Raw genomic sequence first — 25,154 nt, 5'->3', positions numbered from 1 at the left:
AATAAAAGTGTTAGGAAGGTAGTACGGTCCCTTGCTAGAAATCCCAGTCACACTCAGAGGAAGAGAGCAGCAAGTCCCAGCTCTGACTGACTGAGGGTCCCCCACTGTCAACAAAGAATAAGTCTGGAAGAAGTGTCCCAGTAGCATCTTAATGACATTACAACAAACATCTCTGGCAGAAGCACTGGGAATGAGGGATGGGTGAGAGACAGTTGACACAGAAAAGGAAAAAAAAAGTCATAAATGTAAACAGTGTCCTATACATGTTCTGAGATTTTACCAGTCACTTAATGGCCTGTTGCTTAAATTGGGCCCAAGGATCTATCTGCATTAGCCTCACCTTGGAGTTTCTTGGCAGTGAAGCATCTCCACCTAAGACCCACTAAATCAGAATCTGCATTTTTAAGAAAATCCCCAGGTGCCTTAGAACCATTACTAACAGAGTTTCAATCCCTTATAGCTAGAAAAGGAATAAAAATTTGAGTGCACTAGATCCAAGTTTAACTAGGTCTTCCATCCCTTCAGATTCTCCATAGCAAGAATAACTTTAAAGTCGATGACAAGAAAAATGAAACTCATCAAGGGTTCATTCATTTATTAACGTATTTCTATCCATCACTTCTGAGGATGTTCCTAGGGCACAGGCAACACTAAAGGAAGAAGAATAATTTGAGGATTAGAGCTCATGACAAATCACACGCTGAGTCTGCTCTTCCTGGAGCATTTATACACATGAAACCTGATTAAAATAAAGTCAATCAAGAATAAACACTGGGGAAGTGTCACTAAAGCACATGTAGCCCTAGAGGTACAAAGAGGTGTCTGTATGTATGGTGTTTGTAAAGAAGGCTGTTATTGGTAATCATGTGGGTCAAGCCTCAAGCTCTTTACCAGCCTACTGCACCTATGAAAGTCTTGAGCCATCTGAGAGTTCCTATTCCCTTTTGTGCTCAGATATTGCAGGCCAAATTACTCTAATAAGGGAGCTGAGGTCACCCACAGGAGACAGAAATTCCCACTGTCTCCTTCAGAAGATGAGGCCATAGGTTCTGGCTAAATTAGTTCAAATTAGCCCAGCTTGAAAAAAATCAATGGCTTGTGGAATCTACTGAGTTTCAGTGATCCATCAGGAAAGGCACCCTGAGCACTGCATCCCTGCAACTCCAGCTGTCAGATACCAGTGTTACAGGGATCGTCCATGGTGGAAAATGAAGAAAAAATGTATTTATTATTCTTCTGAAATAGAAATTTTGTTCCCTGTGTCTGCATTTATGATGTTCTCCCAAGAATAATTTCAGTGCAAACTAAATTTTCTGTGCCAAAGAACAATTCTAATTAGTCTGTCTTATTTTTCTCATATATTAGCTGGAACCATTGGACCCATAAGTGAGTTCTTTTTCTGTTTCTTAACTCTAACACTCGTTGGTCTTCTGTGAACTATGGGACTTCTCCTTACAGGAGCTCTTTCTATATCCAGGCTTTCTTACTCATACTAATTGACTGCATGATTACATTTAAATTACTGACCCCTCCTGATGCTGAAGACATCAGAAAACAAAAAACAAAAAAACAAACTACCCTGAACTGTCACTGAGTTTAAGACAAGGGAAAGTAAAATCATTCATATTTAAAATAATATGAAATACAAATAAATATTTAAAACCAGAGGAAACATCCTATTATTATTATGAAAATAATTAAAATAACTATTTGTGGACTTCCTTAAACTGAGGAAGCACTCCCAGAACAGGTGGTTCTAGGAGGAGGAAAAGAATAAGCATGATAAAGACAAAAGAGGAGGTGGTAATGGGAAAAAAAAAATACAGAACTGACATCCCACTTACCCCAGGAATGTTAGTCCTTTGAGAGAGCCGAGTGTTGGGTGGGCAGACAGAGAAAGGAAGGAGGAATGAAAGTGAAGGAAAGATTTACAACCTTTAACCCCAGTTTTATATGTTCACCTCTGCCATAGTTTTCTCATTTAAGATGAATGCCAAATGACTTAATCTGGAGGGAAGGCTATGGGGCTTCTTTGTTAAAATTATCTACTGAATTGCAGTAGTAATGCTCCCTCTGGTTCAGCTGCTTCACAGTTTCTTTAAAAAATATTGGTGGCATGAGCATTCATAATGTCAAACCTGCTGATTTTCCTCTTCTTTGTATTTTAGTGCAATTCACAGCACCAATTCGTAAGTATCAAATTTGCTTCTGCACTCTGGTTCCTTTAATTTCTCACCCATAAAATCTTAAGTACTGATCTGCCCTGCTTTCTTGACGCCATGTTTCTCAACTTCTCTAGTATTCCTATTACACAGTTTCCAAAGAAGCCATGCATGAAGTAGAAAGACTACAAAGCCCATGGGCTAGCATAAGAAAATAGAAAAGAAAAGGATCCTCTTAACAGCAGTCACAATGCCCTGTCAGCAAAGGAAGGTTTGCTTTTCAAATAACAGTGAGATCTTAATGGAATGAGAGAAAAAAGAGAGAGGGAAATTTTTAAAGGAGACATTATGAATTAGTATGGAATAACTTTATTGCAATCCTCTAAAGGTTGCAAATATTACTGTAAACAAGGGGAGGTCCCATTCCTGGAAGTCCCCTATATTGTACAACATGGAGCCTGCCTGAGGATTGCCATGCAAACAACCCTTGATGTTCCTAGGATTTCTACTTACGACACTCCCTCTAGAATAAGGGTTAAAGAATGGCTATTTCCCTCAGAGTGATAAAGCATACTGATTATCTCCCTCTCCCTCCTCTTCTCTTTCTCTCTTTCCCTTTCTGTTTCTCAGCAGGAGCTACGGGACCTATCAGTAAGTTTACTGCCTGATTCTTCACTGTAGAGAATTTTAATTTAGTTTAGTGTCTTAGGGACCTTTCCCTGGATTCTATGTTGGGATTTCAGGGGTTTGGGGTCCACATTTTCTTGGTCTTTTTGTTGTCTTCTATCTACCATTTCAGTAAATCATTAATGATAATGTGGATGTACATTCCAGTACCAAACACAAACTATAAAGTGGAAGATGAACTCTTGAAAGTTTCCAGTGGCTTATCAACATCACATGAAGGACTTTTAAAAACAGAATGAGATAGACACAAGTGAAATTATAGGGGAAAGGAAGAAAATTAAGTTTAAATGTAGAAGGATTTTTCCAACCCTCTGCGGGGTTTATATGGGCCAAAAGCGTGACTTCTATTTAGTACCTTTGCTACTTAGCCTCTCAGTGAATCCATTAGATAAGGAAGCCTTTATATGTATTAGCATCCATGAAGAAAGTCAACATCCCTACTACCCCATTGTAGCTGAGCCCAAGTTTAATGGCACAGATTCTCACCAGGAAAGCATGCAAATGAGAACTATGGGCTCCAGAACCAGAGAGCAGCTACTGATTTCTTTTCTCTTTCCTTTTGTTTGTTTTTCTAGAGCTCTCTCAAAAAACCATTGGTAAGTCATCTAATGCTCAGTTGATTTTTATTTCAAATGATTCATGCCTATGGACTCCAAGATCAGATTTTTCCACTGTCTCATTATCCCACTCAGAATTCTTAGAGGGTAGATTCCCCCAGGTTCTGCAACAAAAAGATACAATGAAGCTGAAATACGAAGTGAAAAAATAACCCCCCACTAGGAGAGGTCTTTTCTAAATTCTATAATCTAGCTTTCTAGAACCAACATGTAATAAAGATTTGGAACATTACACCTAAACTTCTTGCTTTCCTTGAAAATAATTTTTATTAGATTATGTTCTTAGATTAATTTATTAGATTATGTTTTTCTTACTATCTAATTTCTATGAAAAATTCTGTCCACTATAGTTAGGTTTTATTTTTGCCAACTTTTAGCAACTTGTCCTATTGCATTTTTCCATGGAAACATTAGAAATAATGGTTAGGTTCCAAGATATAGTTGTCCATAATTACATATTTACAAACTAAGAGCAAATAGTTATTGCTTCACACACTAGGTTATCGGATTCCTAAAAAAAAAAAAAAAAAAAAAAAAATAGGAATTTGTGAAATTAGAAACCTAAAAAAATATTTGCCTGACAGAATGAATGTAAGTCCTGTATCTGTACCTAGTCACTCTTGGTGTGATTCCTTCATGAATCTGCATGTCATCCTTGCACATGGGCCACGCTAATCTTCTCTGTATTGTTCCAATTTTAGTATATGTGCTGCTGAAGTGAACACTCCCTATATGATTCCTGTAATGGTTTACCATTTTTCTAATTCTCCCATGCATTATTTTGTTGGCTTTACATAGTATTTCAATGGTGGTAGGTAAGTGGGTATTATACCCATCTTGAGAGATGAAAAAGTTGAAATTCAGAAGTCATTCCTCAAAAAATAGGGAAGTAAGATGATTAATGAAGTTAGAACTAAAGTTATGCTAACTCTTGAGTTCTTTCCACTACCATTTTGAGTGTTCAAAAGGGTTTTAGTTAGAAATACAATGCACTTGCACTTAGAATATTAAAAATAGTGGACAAAAATGCCTATGGGGAGAGAAAGTGAGAGAAGATGCAATACAAGGAATAACAGAATAAAGGTATATGTTAAAAAGAGAAAAATCGAGAGAAATTTAAAAGGAACAAAGTAGGAAGGAAGTTGAAGGCAGGAGATTGAGTTGGAGGCAGGAGAAGAAAAAAGAATAAATGAATATAAATAAAGCTATGAAAGAAGTCTACAAAGAGTCACAAGTTAAAAAAGAAATGGGTAAGACATACAGGAAAACAAAGAAAACAAAATAATATTTGAAATGATTATCTGTCTAAATTTTTAGTGGCTTATACCAGAGGGTAAATGTCCTAAGAAATCTAATCCAGGATCAAGGGCATTTTTTAAAAATAGATACAGTCAAGCAAATATTAAATTACTTTTGCAAAATACCTAAATTTCTGGCTTGTCTACAACTCATGGCCTACAATATCCACAACCGGTAATCTACCTTCTAGCTTTTTTACACGGAAAAAAAAAAAAAAAGTTCAGAGCTAAAGGTTGGGGACTTATGGGTTAGAACTGGGATATTTCCCATGATGAGTGCCATGAAGCAAGGAGCTATGGAGAAGAAAGATAATGTAATGCCCACTGAAAGGCGGGGTGGTCTTTTTAGACTCAGTTAACCATACAGACTCACATAATGATCCCAGCTTTCGCCAGGCTACTCAGTGGGACTTAAAGAAGGAAACACAGCTTGCCACTAGGGAAGCATCAACCACCTCTTGTCTGTGACAGTAGTCCTTGATGTGGTCTATGCAAGTGTCTGCATCGCCACCCAAGCACCCATTGCCTCCCATAGGAGTTGCTTGGAATTAGAAGCCCAAGAACCAAAATAACCTATAAGAACTCCACAACATAACCTGCAGGGATTCTATAAGGAACATGATCAAATACATGGTCACTACACTTAGGGAAGCCCAAAAATAAGGCTTTCTGAAGGGTATTTATAGTTCTCCCAGTTAACATGCAATTTATCAACAAGAATCATTCTTCCTTACATTTTTAAAAATTTTTATTATTTATTATTTGTTTATTTATTTATTTTAGAGAGAGAGTGATTGAGGGAGATGGGAGGGAAAGAGAGAGTCTTAACAAGTCTGTGTTCTGAGCATGGAGCACAATGTGGGGCTCGATTTCGTGATCCAGATGTCATGATCAAAACTGAAATCAAGAGTCAGATGCTTAACTGACTGAACTACCCAGGTGCCCCAAGGATCATTCGTAAATTAAAGGAATGTTGTCAAGTAAGATAGCAGGTTTAGTCAGAACTAGAAAATCATGTTGCATCACCACTTCCTCATATCAGGGAGATCATATGATAGTTGTCTTTCTCTGCCTGACTTATTTCGCTAAGCATGATACGCTCTAGTTCCATCCATGTTGGCCAAATTCTCATTGAAAACTGAAGGTTTTGTTGACTTTTCCCCAGAGATACAAGCCAATCAAAGCAGTAGTCAGTAAACTGGAAACTGAGAAGACTATATCCTACATCCTACCTTCATGGCTACCCTAGAGCATATAGAAATAGGAAATAGAAATATTTTAGTACAGGGTGATCCTTTAAAAGAGCACCATCTTTTGTTACTGACAGGAAAGAAAATATAAAGAAAAAGACAAAGTTTATATCTTTAATGTCTCTAGCCTTTCCTAGGTTGACAGTGATTCTAGAGAGATCCTCGTCTCAGGTTGAGTTGTAATATATGCTAAATATCTCTTTTGCTATGTATTTATCATACTTGGATTAGTTCTCCCTAATGTTATTACTATTATCACTTCTTCTCGACCTCCCAAAGCCTCACCCTAGAATAAAATTAATGAAAAGTTTATTCTTCATACAAACAGTCATACTAATATCCCAATCTTGATTTCTTTTTAGTGCAAACTCCAGGACCTATTGGTAAGTTTCCTATATATACATCAACTCATATATATTACTCAAATTCATAAAAGGCAGCATAACATTTTTCTAATAATAATTATGGTAGGGGCGCCTGGGTGGCTCAGTGGGTTAAAGCCTCTGCCTTCAGCCCAGGTCATGAACCCAGGGTCCTGGCATCAAGCCTCACATCAGGCTCTCTGCTTGGCAGGAAGCCTGTTTCATCCTCTCTCTCTCTCTCTCTCTCTCTCTCTGCCTACCTCTCTGCCTACTTGTGATCTCTGTTAAATAAATAAATAAAATCTTAAAAAAAATTATGGTAGTTTGTCAGTATACATTAGAAGAATGTTCCAAAGCAAAGATGCAATAGAGAGAATCTGGGGGAAGACATAAAAATGAGAAAGAAGACAAAAGAAGGAAGGCCAAGAGAGTGAAAAACAGTGACATGAGAGAAAAAAGATGAGGAAAATGAAGGGAAAGTAATACAAAGATTACACTTCAAACACCTGTAATAGTTAAAGGCAAGCATGAAATGTTTCTCCCTCTAACTACAACAGGGTTACAAGTCTCCTAGGGAAAGATCTGATTCTTATGGTGAGGACACAGTCCAGTAAAAATATTTAATCCTGGTGACTGGGATTTAGTAATTCTGGCAAGGTATTTAACTGTTCTCCTTTGGAAAACAGTGGTATGTGTGTTTATCATGTTCAACAATCACAATAATTTGTTTGTTTCTATTTTTAGTGCAATATACTGGGCCCAGTGGTAAGTCTCTTATCTATCTTTTTCCTCTGGTGTTTTCTTTGATCTTCTACACTGTATAGAGGACTTGTCCCCTGTCCCAAATGTATCTATTACCATAAGGACAGTGGTTTTAGACACGTTTTCATGCATCTCAGTTTCATTTGCTGAGAATTCCCTAAAGTTATTTCTTAAGAAAAAAAAGTAAGAAAATGTCCCCAGGAATGGTCATAATGGCTTCTATAATAATACAGAATTTTCTAAAGTAACAGAGAAAGAATAATGGTATCTTTTTACTTCTGAAATAATTTGTTGTTCATAAAGGGCCTCTTCAAAGACAACAGAGACAATATAAAGAAAATTTTTAAAAAAGGAAGCAAATTTTAAAAGAAATATAAAAGAATAGAAAAACAATCAAATTTAAATAGACTGAGGTCTTATCAGTTTTCTTCCAAGTGTCCTGGGAAAAGTGCACCAAAGAATAATACTAAGGTTCTAGTCTGCACAGAATTCCCCAATCTTTTCTCCCAATACCTTCTCTTTCTTCATGTCCTATCCTGTCCCATGTCCCAAACACCAACACCAGCACACACACACACACACACCCCTTCAGTGAACAGGATATTATGGTAGGTGGGCTGCAATTATAGAAACTGCCAGATACATCAGACAACTACAAACTATAAATGAAAGAGAGTGAAGGGTAAGCTAATATTGTGACTAGGTAGGGCAAAACCAATGTCAAACTCGAGGGTGTCAAAATAAACCAAACTCAAGTCATTGTAAATTCTGAGTCTGGAAATTATGAAATAGCATTCCAAAGTTTAAGCCAAACAAGAGGACATTATCAGAAGGCAAGTCAGATATACTCAAACATTCCTTCAACTAGCTGAGCTCTTGTATCAGAAGCCGAGCTGAGTCTTTGGGATGAAGTCATGAACACTACATCAAAAAACTTATGAAGTGCTATAGGCTGGCTAACTGAACATGATAAAAATAATAAGATGGAAAGAATAAATGACTTTCAAAATAAGTCATGAATAAGAGAGGACGATTTGGTTAACCTCTAGTGCCATGGAGTTTAAGCGCCCTGAAAAGGGATGGAAAGGAAGGAGGACAGCCATATTCCTGTCCCAGACCAGCAAAAGACCTGAGGATGTGAAGCATGGGGGTAGGAGCTTAAGACCAGATGATGCACTGATCTAACAGGAAGGTTTTAGAGTTCCCTGCATCCTCCCTGTGGTTACCCTTTCAACCCCATCATGGAAGAACTGAGTTTTCTTCCTTCTATACACACTGATTTCTCCCTTTCTTTCCCTTCCATTTTTCCACCAGGTGAAACTTCAGAAATGACTAGTAAGTTCCACACTTGTTCTTATACAGTAGTTGCCTTTGGCTTCCTGCAGAGTCTGTAATCCTTTGCTTCTGTCTTGTGGGTATAGATATTCATGTTTCTCCGCCTCTTGCTTATTCCACTATCTGCCTGCATCCCCACCCAAGGAATGAATGAGTGAAGAGGAATACAAACCCCCTTAATAACCCAAAAAACTTAGATATATAGATAGATATACTATATTACATATCTATATATAGATATACTATATTACATAAACATATCAGAGGAAACTATTGTCAACAAGGGTGGGGGAGGACATTTCTATGAATGAATGAAAGCTTGCACAGAGTGGCAGAAACAGGGAGTAGGAAAGTAAAAGCAGCACAGTTTAAATTACCAATCTCCTGTAGGATTTGAAACATTTACCACTCACTGCAAAAAGGGAAGAGATAACTCTCTTTCCTGAAGCCTCTCAGACTAAGCAGGAGGCAGAATCACCCAAGGCATGATGGCAGCTGGGTTCTCCAGTACAGTACACAACATCTATAAGGGTTAGATGGTCCCTCCATGAACATTTCTGATACTCCCTCTCAGAAAACGAGAAGGAAAATTAACTCCTCTTTTCACCAGTTTTCTACACTGACTTCTCTTTTTGTTTTTCAGCTACAGGATCCTCTTGTAAGTTTCACTGTCTCCCTTCATGATGGAACTCAATTATCTCCAGCACTGTCTAACAGATCTACTTAAACAAAAATTATCCATCCATATTGAGATAGCCATAGCTTAAGGCTCCTATTTCCTTTACCCTTATTTTCCCATTACCCAGAATTCCACTAGGTTATTAATAAGTTTCTAAAATGTTCACAGAGTCACATAAAAAATTAAAGAGCAGAGAAAAAAGTTTCTCCATGTTTCTAAAGATTGGGAGGGACTTTCCATACAGAAGAAAAAAAAATGAACAGGGAAAACAAATTCAGGAGATATTTCTATTTTCCAGCTGGGTCATCTATATGAGCAATTAGTAAGTTGTTTGTTTGTTTCTTTGCTGTTCACTTAATCAAAGTCCAGCAATGTCTATTGAAATTCGAGTTCTAGTACACGAACTTGAAACTTAATTTCTTAGCGTTTGCTTCTCCATTAACCTGAATTTCACCAGCTGACTGTAAGTTTTCTGCAAAGTTCAAATACACCTGATCAGAAAAACTTTTCAAGAAGTTTTATCACTAGAAAATTTACCAAATAGAAAAAATGAGTAGGAGAGTAAATGAGCAGGGGGCAATAAGAAATGTCTCTGCTTATTTTTTAGTAGGATCAACTCGTCACAAGAACAGTAAGTCTGCGTATTCATTTAATTCTCTGCCAGGGACTCAACTGGCTTTTAGTGGGGTCCAAGAGTCTTTATCTGACCATGTTGTTGTGCAAAGGGCTTGAGGTACTTTGCGGCTCCTTGCTATTTCATTATCAAAGTCCCTCTGGGTGATTCATGATTAAAGAAAGTTCTAACAGTACAGATTTACATTAATAGGGGAGAAAAAAAGTTTTGCTTAGTTACAGAGACCACCAAGAGGCTGCCTACAGAAAAGGAAAAAATGATGGAAGAGAAAGGAGGGGATCAGAAGTTTCTGAAACGGTTTTTCATTTGGACCTCCTGCCCTACCTATCCAGTTTGTTTTTCCACATTTGAATTCCAAGACATCTGAGGACAATTTCCCCGACCATTTGGGATTTTAGAGGCTTGAAGCTCCTATTTCTTAGACATCCTGTATTCAAACTACCGATAATTCTCCTAGTTTTTAAATAATTTTATGGAAGAAGTCAAATTGCATGATTTACATATATAATGAAGATCAGAAATGAAGGCTTCCCAGTGGTTAAAAATAGCTTGTTACAAGGGACAAAGCAAATTGAATGGGGAAGAAAGGAAATGGAGGTAACAATTTTCTCTGTTCTGTTTTCCAGTTGGATCAGTTCCACCTGCCCTCAGTAAGTCCTTCCATGTTTCTTCCACCATGGCGTCCTATAGCTTCTTTCCCTGGCTATGCTGGGATTTCTGCGCATGGTTACATATTTCCTTAACCACTAGCCGTTCCATGGACAAATTCCATGCTTATTAATGTTTTTTGAAAGTTCAAATCTTGCTCATTTACACTGAAAGTAAATAAAGACCAAAGGGAACATTTTCCCTATTGTTATAATGACTTAATGAGAAAGAACTCTAAACCGAGAGTGGGGAGAAAAAGTGGAAAAGGCTTACAAAAATACTTCTTTGTATTTCAGCTGGTCCACCACCTTCAATGCCCAGAGGTAAGTTTAGTCTGTTTTGGTTTTTGTGTTTTTTTTTTTTTTTTTTTTTTACTATTTTCTATTGTTGTTGTCCTCTACATGGCCTATAGAACTATTTCTGCCCTACTCATTTCTAACTCCTGTGCAGCAGCCAGAGACTCAGCTCTCACATTACTTTGACTTCTGTTCATTCAGTGAAGTAAACTTCCATTTAATTTCAAACATTTGTTAAATTTGCATCTCTTCAGTGATAAGAACTATACACGTGCTTTAACTACATTATATCCCATTTAATCCTTGGAGTAAATTAACTCTTTTAAGGGCTAAGAAACCAAGGCCACATACTTGCCCAGGAACACAGTTCACTGAACCATAGTTGGAACCAAGAGCCATGTGACTACCAAACTTCTTCCTCACACAAATATGCTTCCCTAGAAGGGAACTTGTTCTTTCAAATAATTACTCACATATCTATTTTTCTTTTTAGGTGTGCCCCCGCCTCCCATAAGTAAGTATTCTGTTTCTCTACTATGGTTCTCAGGTCTTAAAGTCTCTTAAAGTTATTTGAGTTTCTTATTGCTCTCTTGCTTTCTTACTACACAGCTTCCCCTACGTTACAGATAATTTAAGAATATACTGATGAAAAGAAGTAAAGTAGCATATGTCAACAAAAACAACAAAAAAAAATCCTGAAAAATATAAAAGAGGTAGCCAAAATTTTTGAAAGAAAACAGGAAGTTCAAAGTAATGTTTAATTGGAGAAAGAATTTTGAGTGTTCCCTCAAAGTATGCTTTCTTCTTAGTCTACCCAGGTACTCCTCTCAGAGACACCAGGGGAAAATGTTAGATAATACTATGTTTACTCTATTTAAGAAAAATTACATGGCTTTCTTTTTGCTTATTTTTTAGTGATTTCACAGAGAACCTCAAGTAAGTTCTTTGCTTCTCAGCCTGTCAAATGTGAGATTTTCCCCAAGAAGATATATTCTATTCCTAAAGTGTACAAAAGATTGAGATTCGTGTTTCTCATATTTGTTTGCTTTCACATTACCCAAGTCTTCGAGATTAGACTTCCAGACAATCTTTTTGATCCATAACTACAAGAGTTCCCATTATTTCCATTCCTAACTCAATTTCCCAGGAAACAGCAACAGTGATTCATTATTTAAACCAGATCAAATACTGACAATGGTGATCTTTAACATAGAATTCATGAAACCACATTACACACTATGTTCAAATTTTCCATTATTCAAATCTGGTCCTTGTATCTATGTTACAAAAGATTTTTATGCAATACCAATATCCTTTGGGGTTCCTCAGATTGAAATTAAATTACATTCCTATTAAAACCCAAAGTTCTGGTTAAGACTTTAAAAATTCAGATGCTAGTGGAGCCCAGGAAGATAATACAAATGAGTAGGTGAAGCACATCACCTAGAAACAGTAAAAAGATCATGTATAGTCTAAAGAGGGTAGCTGCTGCTCAGGTCTAGCCAATTTCTCCATGCAAGAATATAGAAGTAGAGTTGTCAAAACATCTCACTTAATCCAGATTTTAGATAAAATGTCCTAATTTTTAAACCATGGATCTCTCTAACAGATTGCAAACTTGCTTATATAACCCTCTATTTCCATCTAAACACATTCTGATTGTATTTTATAATACTAACTTTTGAACAATTGCAATAATGTTAAGACACAAGGATTAGTATCTTAGAAGGGAGAATTGGAACAGTTAACGTAGACATTCTACATGTTCTTTCTGAATCCTGAACAAGGAGACTAACCAGCTATGTAATCTCACTGCCAGATGAAATACTGAGTCAAAAGGGTCAATGGAGCAGACCCAAGGATGAGGTTGGAAACCGCAGATGTTCATGTTTGGGAATAAGCCCTATAATTGGGAACAACTGAGTTTAGCAAAAGGCACTATTGGTTTCGCAGGTGGAAATTATAATCCAGAACCTAAAGTGAAGAATTTAGTGTCCTTTTCAGTGGAGGTACCAGAAAGGGTGGAAGGAGAGATTTTAAAATCTAAGATTCAAGAGATTGGGAGGAGATAAAAACATGCCAAAGGCACTAGAGAATACACCACCTTCTTTCTGGCTGGCTTGGTTTTGCCTGCATTGTTGTTTATTATTATTATTATTATTATTATTATCATTATTACACAGCTAAGCTTAAGCATAAATAAAGAGGGGCTGGAGGGTAGAATGATTTCAGAACCCAGAATGGTTAAGAATTGGAATTGAGACTCCAGAGCAAAGCTGGGATCAGAAAATACCCTACATATCTGCCCTAGCCATGAAAACAAAGTCACCTGCACAGGACCAGACCTAATCTGCTCAGGGCTCAAAGCCCTGCTGGAAGTGTGCCATCCATGCTATACAGGATCCCAAGCCAAAACACTTGAGATCTGGTTTGGTGATGCGGCACCCTGTTAGCTAAGGCAATGAAAACCACAAAAACTCCCCACAAGAAGGGAACTGCAGTGGAATATCCACAGGATAAAACATGACCCACAAAACTCATTCTCAAGGAATAAGAGACACCAAAAATATATGAAATGCATGAAGAAACCCAGCACCAAAGTGACATTTCACAAGCCCCGACAAATTGAAGAATTTCAACCCAAAGAAATACAATCTGAAAGAAATAAAATAATAAACTTTAAATCGTCAGAGATACTAATGCATTTAACAAAAATATACTGGGTGCCTATTCTAGACATTTAGAATATAATAGTAGGGGAAAAGCCACTGCACTCAAGAAGTTAACAGTTTGAAATAAAAACAGGAAAATAATAACAAATTAACATATAATTACTTTCCAATAAATACCATGAAGAATTATAAGCAGAGTAACAGAAAAGACTGGAGAAAGATGGTATATAGAGGGGAGAAAGAGTGTTTCAGGCAAAAGAACAAGGATGTAGGTTCTGCTGTAGGGATGCATATTCTAATGCAGATAGATGAAAAGAAAGATGGAGGATGGTAGAAGATGAGGTCAGAGAAACGGGCCACATATGTGAGGCCTTCAGTCCTTGGTAGAAAGCAGTAGATTTTTATTCCAGCCATAATGAGGGCTCACTAGTGGGTTTGAACAGGGAGTCATAATGTCTGCTTTATAATTTTATATCATCTCTCTGACTACTGAATGGAGAATTAACTGCCAGAGAGTGACAAGGTCAAGCAGCTCAAGAGAAGAAGCAGGAAGTCCAGTTAGTAGGACTGGAATTAAAGAACCACCAGTTACATGTGAGTGTGACAAGAAGCATAGTGATCAGGGTGAAGGTGGGGAGAAGTCTCCACATTCCATGTATTTTTAGGGTACAACCAACAGAGTCTGCCATTACACTGGATGTGAGTTTAAACGGAAAAGAACTAAAAGTAATTCTTGGGTTTGGGGCCAAAGCAACTGGAAGAATGGGACTACTTACTGATCTAGGTAAGATGGGAAGAAGGGCAGATTTAGAGGAGGCAATCGAGCTCAGTTTTGTACATGTTAAATTCAAGATGTCTTGAACATTTTTGACTAGTTTATTAAAAAGTCTGCACTTAGTAGGCCATGGGCATGGTCTCTGACACATATCTCTTCCTTACCCATTAACTTTTGGGGTAGAACCTATAATTTTTAGTCATTTTAAACTATTAAAAGCCCTCAGGCCACTCCTCTGGAAATACTCCATTTTAGCAATCAATCTTAGGCACACTGACTCAGAACAGGGAAGAAGTACAGTCTCCTTCTCCTTTCCGTCCACCTCCTTTGATTATAGTTCCCACTGAGCTGAAGCTGGAAAGATGGGTTTCACTTAATTAGGTGCGCAATTTCCCTCCTCTGTTAGTTGCGGTCTTTCTTCTGAGGATATGAGACTGGATACCTTTCAATGTCATTTAGGTTAGGCACTCCAATGTCTTGTAGAATATGTGTTGAATTTTTTGAAGGAATCTGCAAGAACTTGCCCAGTTCTGAGGACTCTACTGCACAATCTCTGATGTGAGAGTATTGACTCCAGTATGGCCTATTCCAGAGCCCCTCAACTCCCTCTCCACAGTATACCTCATAGTCTGTTACTACCATCACCAAATAGGTGTAAAGTTGAGTAAGACACCAACACAAAATCTCAAGTTTGGATTGCTATGTCTGTTTTGCTTTTTTTTTTTTTTCTTTCAAGATATTATATTAATTTGAGTTAGTTAATACATAGTATAGTATTAGTTTCAGGGGTAGAATTTAGTGATTCATCCCTTGCATACAACAGTGCTCATTACTTAATGTAATAAGTGCCCTCCTTAATGTCCATCACCCATTTACCTCATCCCCCAACTCACCTCCCCTCTAGCAGCCCTGAGTTTGTTCCCTATCATTAAGAGTTTCAGAAACATACATATATAATATATATGTGATATATAATATATGTAATATATGTGATACATACATATATAAATCTACATATTTATATATCACACGTTTTTTAAAACTTGGATTTTACAAACTTAATATATAGTGCAATATTGATTTCTGGAGTAGAATCCAGGTGATTCATCACTTATAACACCCAAATGCCCTCCTTAATACCCATCACCCATCTACCCACCCCAACCAACTCCCTCCATCAACCTTCAGTTTGTTCTCTGTCATGTCTTGTCTCATATGGCTTGTTTACCTTTCTCCTTTTTTTCTTTACCCCCTTCCCATATGTTCATCTATTTTCTTTCTTAAATTCCACATATACACAAGATCATATGGTATTTTTCTGACTTAGTTCACCTAGCATAATACATTCTAGCTCAATCCATGTTCTTGCAAATGGCAAGATTTAATTCTTTTTGATAACTGAGTAATATTCCAGTATGTGTGTGTGTGTCTCATGTATTTTTTTATCCACTCATCAGTTGATGGACATTTGCACTTTCTCCATGGTTTGACTTTGTTGATAATGCTGCTATAACATCAGAGTGCACATATCCCTTCAAATCTGTATTTTTATATCCTTTGAATAAATTCCTAGCAGTGAAATTTTTGGATCATATGATAGTTCTGTTTTAACATTTTGAGGAAACTCCATACTGTTTTCCAGAATGGCTGTGCCAGGTTGCATCCCCACCAACAATGCAAGAAGGTTCCCCTTTTCCACATCCTCACCAATACCTGTTATTTCTTGTATTGTTAATTATAGCCATCCTGACAGGTACGAGGTAGTACCTCATTGTGGTTTTGATTTGTATTTCCCTGAAAATGAGTGATGCTGAGCATCTTTTCACATGTCTATTAGCTATCTGGATTTTTTGGGGGTGTGTGTGGGGGAGTATCATTCATATCTTATGCCCATTTATTAACTGGATTGTTTGGTTTTTAGGTGTTGAGTTTTATAAGTTCTTTGCAGATTTTGGATACTAACCCTCTACTCAGATACGCCATTTTCAAGTATCTTCTTCCATTCTGTAGGCTGATTTTTAGTTTTGTTGATTGTTTCCTTTGCTGCACAGAAGCTTTTTACCCTGATTAAACCCCAAGAGTTCATTTTGGTTTTGTTTCCCTTCCCTGTGGTGACATGTCTGGGAAGAATTTGCTATGGCTGAGGTCAAAGAGGTTTCTACCTGTGTTCTTCTCGATGACTTCAATTATTTCTTGTCTCACAGGTATTTCATCCATTTTGAACTTATTTTTGTGTATAGTGTCAAAAGTGGTCCAGTTTCATTCTTCTACATGTCTGGCTTTCTCAACACCATTTGTTGAAGAGACTCCCCCCACCCCCACAGTGGATATTCTTCCTGGCTTTGACAAAGATCAGTTAACCATTTAGTTGTGGGTCCATTACTGGGTTCTCTGTTCTATTCCATTGACCTATGTGTCTGTAGAGTATCATAGTGTCTTGCTTTGTAATAAAGCTTGAAGTCCAGAATGATTATGTCTCCAGTTTTGTTTTCTATTTCAGAATTGTTTTGGCTATTCAGGGTCTTTTGCAGTTCCATACAAATTTAAGGATTGTTTGCTCTAACTCTGTGAAAAATTCTGGTGGCATTTTGATAAAACTGCATTAAATATATAGATTCACTTGGGTAGTATAGACATTTTTTTTTAAAGATTTTATTTATTTGACAGACAGAGATCACAAGTAGTCAGAGAAACAGGCAGAGAGAGAGGAGAAAGCAGGCTCCCCGCTGAGCAGAGAGCCCGATGCGGGGCTCGATCCCAGGACCCTGGGATCATGACCTGAGCCGAAGGCAGAGGCTTTAACCCACTGAGCCACCCAGGTGCCCCAGTATAGACATTTTTAACAATGTTTGTTCTTCCGATCCATGAGCATGGGATGCTTTCCAAATTCTTTGCAACCTCTTCAATTTCTTTTATAAGTGTTTTATAATGATCAGAGTATAGATCTTTTACTTCTTTAGTTAAATTTATTTCTAGATATCTTTGTTTTGATATAATTGCAAATGGGATCGATTCCTTGATTTTTTTTTCTTCTGCTTTGTTTGCTGTATAGAAATGCAACAGAATTCTGCACATTGATTTTATATTCTGTGACTTTGCTGAATTCATGTATGAGTTTCAGGAATTCTTTGGTAGTGTCCATCAGGTTTTCTATGTAGAGTATCATGTTGTCAACAAATATTAAGTTTTATTTCTTCCTTACCAATTTGGATGCCTCCTTTTTCTTTCTGTCATCTGATTGCTGAGGCTAAGACATCCAGTACTATACTGAACAACAGTGGTGAGAGTGGACATCCCTATCATGTTCCTGACCTTAGGGGAAAAGTTCTCAGTTCTTCCCCGTTGATGTTGATAACAGCTGTGTGTCTTTCATATAATAGCCTTTATGATGTTGAGACAGTTCCTTCAGTTCTTCCTTTCTTGAGGGTTTTTATCAAGAAAGGATACTGTATTTCTGTCAAATGCTTTTTCTGCATCTATTGAGAAGATTATATGATGCTTATCCTTCCTTTTATTAATGTGGTACATCATATTGATCAATTTGCAGATGTTGAACCACCCCCCTGCAAGTGTAAAACTTGGAGTAAAACTTACTTGGTTGAGGTGAATTATCATTTTAATATACAGTTGGATTCAATTGGCCAGCATCTTGCTGACAATTTTTGCTTCCATGTTCATGAGAGATATTTGTCTATATTCTCCTTTTTAGTGGGGTCCTTGTCAGTTTTGAAATTATGGTAATGCTGACCTTATAGAATGAGTTTGGGAATTTTCCTTACATTTCTATCTTTGGAAAGAGTTTCAAAATAATAGGTATTAACTCTTCCTTAAACGTTTGTAATAATTCTGCTAGGAAGCCATCCAGCCCTGGGTTCTTGTTTGTTGGGAAATTTTTGATTACCACTCCCAATTTCTTTGCTAGTTATTGGACTGTTCAGATTTTCTATTTCTTCCTGATTCAGTTTTGGTCATTTATATGTTTCTAGGAATGTATCCACTTCTTCCAGATTGCCTAATCAGTTGGCATATAATTGCTTATAATATTCCCTTATACTTGTTTATATTTCTGTGGTGTTGGTTGTGATCTCTCCTCTTCCATTTATAATTTTATTTATTTAGGTCCTTTCTCTCTTTTTTCCCATAAATCTGGCTATGGGTTTATCAATTCTGTCAATTCTTTCAAAGAACCAACTCCTAGTTTCATTCATCTATTCTACTTTTTTTAAAAAAATTCTATATCCTTTATTTCTGCTCTAACCTTTATTATTTCCCTTCTCCTGCTAGATTTAGACTTTATTTGTTGCTCTTTTCCCAGTTTCTTTAGGTTGAAGGTTTGGTGATTTATATGAGAGCTTTCTTGTTTCTTGAGAAAAGTCTGTATTGCTATATACTTCCCTCTTAGGACTGCCTTTGTTGCCTCCCAAATGTTTTGAACTGTGGTGTTTTCATTTTCATTTGCTTCCATGTATTTTTAAAATTCTTTAATTTCCTCATTAACCCATTCATACTTTAGTAGAATGTTCTTTAGCCTCCGTGTATTTGTGGTTTATCCAGACTTTTCTTGTGGTTGACTTAAAGTTTCATAGCACTGTAGTCTGAAAATAAGCATGGTATGATCTCAATCTTTTTTGCATTCGTTGAGGCCCAATTTGTGACCCAGAATGTGGTCTATTCTAGAGAATGTTCCATGTGCACTTGAAAATAATGTGAATTCTGTTGCTTTAAGATGTTCTGAATATATACCCAACCATGTGATCCAGTGTGCCATTCAAAATCCTTTTTCCTTGTTCCTCTCCTGCGTGGATGATCTGTCCATTGTTGTGGAGGTGGTAAGGTCTCCAACTAGTACTGTGCTTTGTCAATGACTTTCTTTAGCTTTGCTATTAATTGATTTATATATTTTTCTGCCCCCAACTTAGAAGCATAAATATTCACAATTGTTAGATCTTCTTGTTAGATAGACCCCATTTTCTATGCTATAGTGCCCTTCTTCATCTCTTATTACAGTTTTTGGTTGAAGCTCTAGTTTGTCTGATAAAATGGCTACGATGCCCACTCACTCCTTGTGAAGCTCAAGCATCCTTGCCGCAAAGGAAAGGAAAGGAAGACCTGTTGCTCCATTGCACCCTTGCCACTCTGCACTGTTTCCTCTTCCCAATTTTCTTTTCCTAATGCTTAAATAGTCACAAAACAAATCAACAAATCTACTATGAAGGCATACACCCAAGGGAAAGTTGCCACACATCCTTTCCCACAGACATCCCAATCTTTGTAAGCAAATCTCTTGAATTCCTTCTCATTTGCTTTCAGAAAGGATATTACTATCCCTTCCTCCCCCACAACACTGTTCCTTGTCAACTACTCACAACTTTGAAGATTTATTTAAATCTCCATTCTCGTACAGTTGTCTTCTTATTTAGACTTAAAAGGAAAGTGACATTTGGTACAGGAGAACTAATTTAGATGCCACTTGTTAAGGCCTGAGAGAAGCACCTGTGCCTTGCAACAACTCCAGGAATCCCTTCCCATTGTGTCCGGTAGCACAGACTTCGCAACTATGCCAATCTCTTCATGAGGGCTTGTCTCACTTCAGCTGGGACAGGAGGGACATGGGAGATTATAAACTATTTTCCTCAAATTTTTGATGCTAGTTGTTAATTTGAGGATAATAGGAAAACTCTCCCTCAACCTACTGTTCCCATCCAAGCATATACTCTGTATCAAAAAACAATTGAATATTTGAATCTGAAGCTACCAGGAGAGGCCAGGTAAAGCATACATTTGACAGTGATTAGCACATAGTTAACACTTAAAACCACTGAACTAAATTAGATCACCAAAGGTCATCTAAGGATTGAGCTCAAGAACATCAATTTTAGAGGTTGGGAAAAAGAGACATATCTGGCAAAGAATATGCCAAAATATAGGAATATAAATATCTGGTATATAAAGTACATAGGAAGAAAATGAAAACAGGGTGGATATGTCATAGAACTCAGAGTATTTCAAGATAGAAAGGATGAAATGAATGAATGACTACATCAAGAACTGCTGAGAAATAAAATTTTGGACTGGGAACTGATCACTGAATTTTATAAAACAGAAGTAATCAGTAACCCCTGATAGAGTAGATGGGAACAAAAGCCTAATTGGAGGGGTTAAGGAGATAATTTTCATTCTCATAGAAAATTTCCACTTTCAAACAAAGAGCAGATGATACAGCATATAGCATAGAAACAAGATAGCAAAACACCAAAGAGGAACCAAAGGCTGGAGTTTTGATAAGTCTTGGCTTCCCTGGCGGGAAATAAAAGAAAGACTATCCATTAGGGCAAATATATTTTAAAGATATTTTGGAAAAAGAAGAGGTAGATATAAATAACAAAGCCAAAATCTTAGAAATAAAAAACCTGTTACTGAAGTTGAAACAATAGATAATTAAATAATAGATTAATATTTATAGTTATGTAAGCATATAGTTATTTCAGTAACAGGTATTATACTAATCACATTTTAAAAGAGCAAACTAGAAGATAGAACTGAGGAACTCTCTCAGAAGAGTACACAGAGATGAAGAAAAATATGAAAGAAAAGAACCATGCTTGCATAGAATAAGAAGGTCAAGTATAACATGAATTTAGAGGATTCAGAGAACAAGTACCAAGTAATATTTTTAAGAAATAGTAATTAACAACATTTGAGAAGAAAACAGACTTAAATCCTCAGATCAAAAATGCTGAGTGCTAGAAGTAGACAACTTTAAAACAGACATACACACACACGCACACATACACAGGACTTATCATAGTAAACTGACAGAGATTAAAAAATAATAACAATAAAAACAACCAGAGAAGCAGAATTAATCTACCAGAAGTCATTTTGATGTTAACTTCTCATTAGCAATACTATATTCCAGAAGACAGCAAAACAATGTCATTAGTAAACTGAAAGAAAATTACTGTAAACTCATATGATACAATGAGTCAAATTATCAGTTATGAGTGAAGATGAATTGAAATCTTATATTTCTATATATTCAAGAAGCTCACTAACCTCAGTGAAAAATTTGCTGAGGAGACATACTTTAGTGAAAATAAAACTTAAAAAGGAGTTAGAAGCAAAACATATATATAATATATTTATATACATATTATATATATGAAATTAAACTAACAAAAACAATGTTAAATCCAAAATGTTGACTATAAAGAAGAAAAAGAACAAAAAGAAAAGGAAACAAGAAGAGAAGGAGAAGGAACTGAAAGAGGAGAAATTTACTAGTATGTTTTAAAATGAGTAGATCTCAAGCATCAGAAAAAATAACAGAGAAGCAAGGTCAGTGATTACATATGAAGATAATTTGTCAGAAGGACAGAAGTATTGCTTAACATTAAACTTTGTTTAAATTGAATATTAAGCTACAAAAAATCTACTACTAATACAATAGAAATGCAACATATACCTTCTGAACCTATAGGGTAAAAGTAAAGGAACCTGGTAAAACAAAACTTGGTTAAGCTCAAAAAAAAAAAAAAAAAAAAAAAGCTTCAAAAAGAGGAAAAAAAACAAAAACAAGTTTTTTTGTTTTTGTTTTTTTAAATGAGGTGACAGGAAAATATCTATACATGTCCCTTAACACAATATAATAATAAAGTAAATTGAATAAATATTTAACATGGAATCACAAAAGACCCTGAAGAGCCAAATCAATCTTAGGAAAGAAGAACAAACTTAGAGGCATCATATTTCCTGATTTCAAACTATATTACAAAACTGTATAGCAATCAAAACAGTATGATATTGGCAAAAAAAGAAAAACACATATCAGTGGAACAGAACAGGGAGCTCAAAAGTAAACCCATGTATATTTGGTCAATTTAAACAAAGGAGCCAAGAATATGCAATGGCGGAAAGGACAGTTTTTTTTTTTTTTTTTAATAAATGGTGTTGGGAAAACTGGATAAACACACATGCGAAAGAATGAACCTGGACCAATACTTACAACCATTTACAAAAATCCATTCAAATGGACCAAGGAATTAAATTTAAGACCACAAGCCATAAAACTCCTAAAGGAAAACATTGGTTTCGGACATTGGTCTTTGCAATGAACTTTTTGGATTTGACACCAAAGCCAAGGCAAGAAAAGCAAAAATAAACAAGTGAGAGTATATAAAACTTAAAAGCTTCTATATACCAGAGGGAACATTCAACAAAATAAAAAGATAACCTACTAAACAGGAGAAAATATTTGCTAATCATATATATAATAAGGGGTTATATCCAAAATATATAAAGAAGACATACAACTCAATAATGAAAAAATAAAGCTTGATTTAAAAATGGACAGAGAAACAGAATAGACTTTTTTTTTTTTTTCCGAGAATGACATCTAAATGAGTAGGAGGTTCATGAAAAGGTGTTTAAAAATAAGTCATCAGGGAAATGCAAACCAAAATCACGAGATGTCATTTCACACTGGTTAGAAGGGCTACTATGAAAAAATACAAGAGAAAGCAAATGTTGGCAATGATGTGGAGAAAAGGGAATCCTGTGTGTTGTGGGTGGCAAATAAATTGGTTGAGCCACTATGGAAAACAGTATAAAGTTTTCTGAAAAAATTAAAAATAAAACTATGGTATAATCTAGTAAGCCCATCTAAGAATAACTCCAAAGGAATGAAAATAGGGTATCAAAGAACTATCTGTACTTTCATGTTCACTGTAGCATTACAACAGAGGAATGGATAAAGAAAATACTGTGTGTGTGTACACACATATACACACACAATAGAATATTATTCAGTCATGAGACAGAAGGAAATTCTGTTGTTTGTTACAACATTAATGGACCTTGAGGACATTACACTAAGTGAAATAAGACTGAGAAAGACAAATACTTTGTGGTATCACTTATATCCAAAATCTTAAAAAGAAATATCAAACTCATAGAAAGAGAGAGGAGAAAAGTGGTTGCCAGGAGTTGAGGAGTGGGGAAGACATGGAAAGTTTGGTAAAAGGATATATACTTTTATCTATAAAATGAATAAACTCTGAAGACCTAATGTAGAACATGGCAACTATAGTTGATAATACTGCACTATATAATTGAAATTGTATAAATGAAATTTGCTGAGAGTAGAACTTAAATATTCTTGCAAAAATTATATATATAATGAGGTGATAGATGTGTTAATTAACTAGATGGGAAGAAATCTTACACAACAAATTTGTGTATCAAATCATCACAATGTACACTTTAATTATCTTACAGTTTTACTTGTCAGGTATACCTCAAAAAGCTGAAAGAATAAAAAAAGAAAAAAACACTAAAAGTAGAAGAAATTAATAAAATTAAAATTAAACATTAAAAAATAATCTTTTTTTATTTTGTTGAAAAAATTTTAATAGAAAAAAGGAAAAACACTAATGTAGGAATAAAAAAGGAACTTACTTATCAATACAATAAAAATTTCTAGCATCATAAAAGAAGGCACTAAACTAAAGGAATACATTAAAAACAAATACCAATTTTTTGAAAAATATGTGAATTATCAAAACTGACTCAAGAAGAAATAAAATCCAAATATTGTCAATATTTATAAAATAAAATGAAAAACCCTCTCACTTTAAAAGCCCAGGAGTGCCTGGGTGGCTCAGCTGGTTAATTGTAGACTTCAGCTCAGGTCACTTCTGGGTCATGATCCCAGGCTCCTGGGATCGAGCCCCGCATTAGGCTCCCTGCTCAGCAGGGAATCTGCTTCTTCCTCTCCTTCTACCCCTCTCTCCACTCATGTTCTCTCTGTCTCTCTCTCTTTCAAATAAATAAATCTTAAAAAAAAAAGTCCCAGAAAAGATGGTTTTGCCAAATTTTCAAAAAACAAATAATTCTTGTATTTGGAACTCTGTCAAAGAATAGGAAAGAAATGGAATCTACTTGAACTCATTTTATGGTGTTGTAATTCCTTGATTGCAAAGCAAGGCAAAAATTGTACAAGAAAAAAAATGCATAGTGTCACCTGGGACTGGGGGGCTTAGTCAGTTAAGCCACTGCCTTCTGCTCAGATCATGATCCCAGAGTTCCAGCTGAGCCCTGCACTGGGTTCCCTGCTCAGTGGGAAATCTGCTTCCCTCTCTGCCCCTCACTCAGCCTGTGCTCTCTCTCTCATTCTTTCTCTCTCTCAAATAAATAAATAAATATATCTTTTAAAAAATGCATAGACATATTTTACTTAGAAACACAGATACAAAATTCCTAAACAAATAGTGCAATGATATACTGATCATAAACACAGTGATACTATATTTATTTTAATGCCTCATAACCTTGATAGAAATTATTTTTAAAACTATCAATAAATTTGCTAAATTCATAGATAAAAGGAGAAAAATGTATGATCATTTAAAAAGATGAAGAAAACTTATTTTATAAGATTCAACACAGAATTCTAACCAAAACTCTTATTAGCAAGAAATAAAAACTCAAAAGGGGATAAATAAGAACTTCTTTATTCTAATAAAAGAGATTTATTCCTTTATCTTTCTTAAGAATTCTAAAAAACAACATTTTAGAACCATTGCCACTCAAGTCAAAATCAAGAACAATATTACTAATACTAATTAATGCCAGCCTGTGCAATAAAACAAAAAAGATATAAAGACAAAGAAAAGGAAGAATTTTGTCATTATTTTCAGACTATGATTATTTGCATAAAAGACTATGAAACATGAACAAACTGCTAATTCTTAATACAAAGGCAGCAAAGTTGCTAGATACAAAAACAAACAGAACTTAAAACATTCTTATGTCAGCAATAACATTTTAGAAAATATAATTTGAAAATAAAGTTATACCATTCACTAAAGAAACAAAATTTATAACTCTCCTAAGAATAAACCTCCAAAAAATGTGTTGTCTTATATATAGAGAAATCAAATGGAATACCTTATTTTTACCTAGCCATTTTCTCTGAGC

General features: G+C 35.8%; 1 protein-coding gene and 1 non-coding gene across 2 annotated transcripts in view; one reads left to right on the top strand and one right to left on the bottom strand.

Annotated features, from left to right (window-relative positions):
- Positions 1–25,154, top strand: part of TSBP1 (testis expressed basic protein 1) — an 81,576-nt gene that overhangs the window by 21,728 nt on the left and 34,694 nt on the right. Inside the window, exons 11-12 of the mRNA XM_059401527.1 lie at positions 10,731–10,757; positions 11,224–11,244. Coding sequence (XP_059257510.1) covers positions 10,731–10,757; positions 11,224–11,244 — 48 coding nt within the window. The remainder of the gene's footprint in view (positions 1–10,730; positions 10,758–11,223; positions 11,245–25,154) is intronic.
- Positions 4,085–4,191, bottom strand: LOC132018837 (U6 spliceosomal RNA). Its single transcript, XR_009404617.1, has one exon. It is a non-coding gene; the product is annotated as a U6 spliceosomal RNA (small nuclear RNA).

This window comes from Mustela nigripes, chromosome 5, assembly GCF_022355385.1.
Source record: "Mustela nigripes isolate SB6536 chromosome 5, MUSNIG.SB6536, whole genome shotgun sequence".
Classification (NCBI taxonomy): domain Eukaryota; kingdom Metazoa; phylum Chordata; class Mammalia; order Carnivora; family Mustelidae; genus Mustela; species Mustela nigripes.
This window is presented reverse-complemented; position numbering and strand designations above follow the sequence as displayed.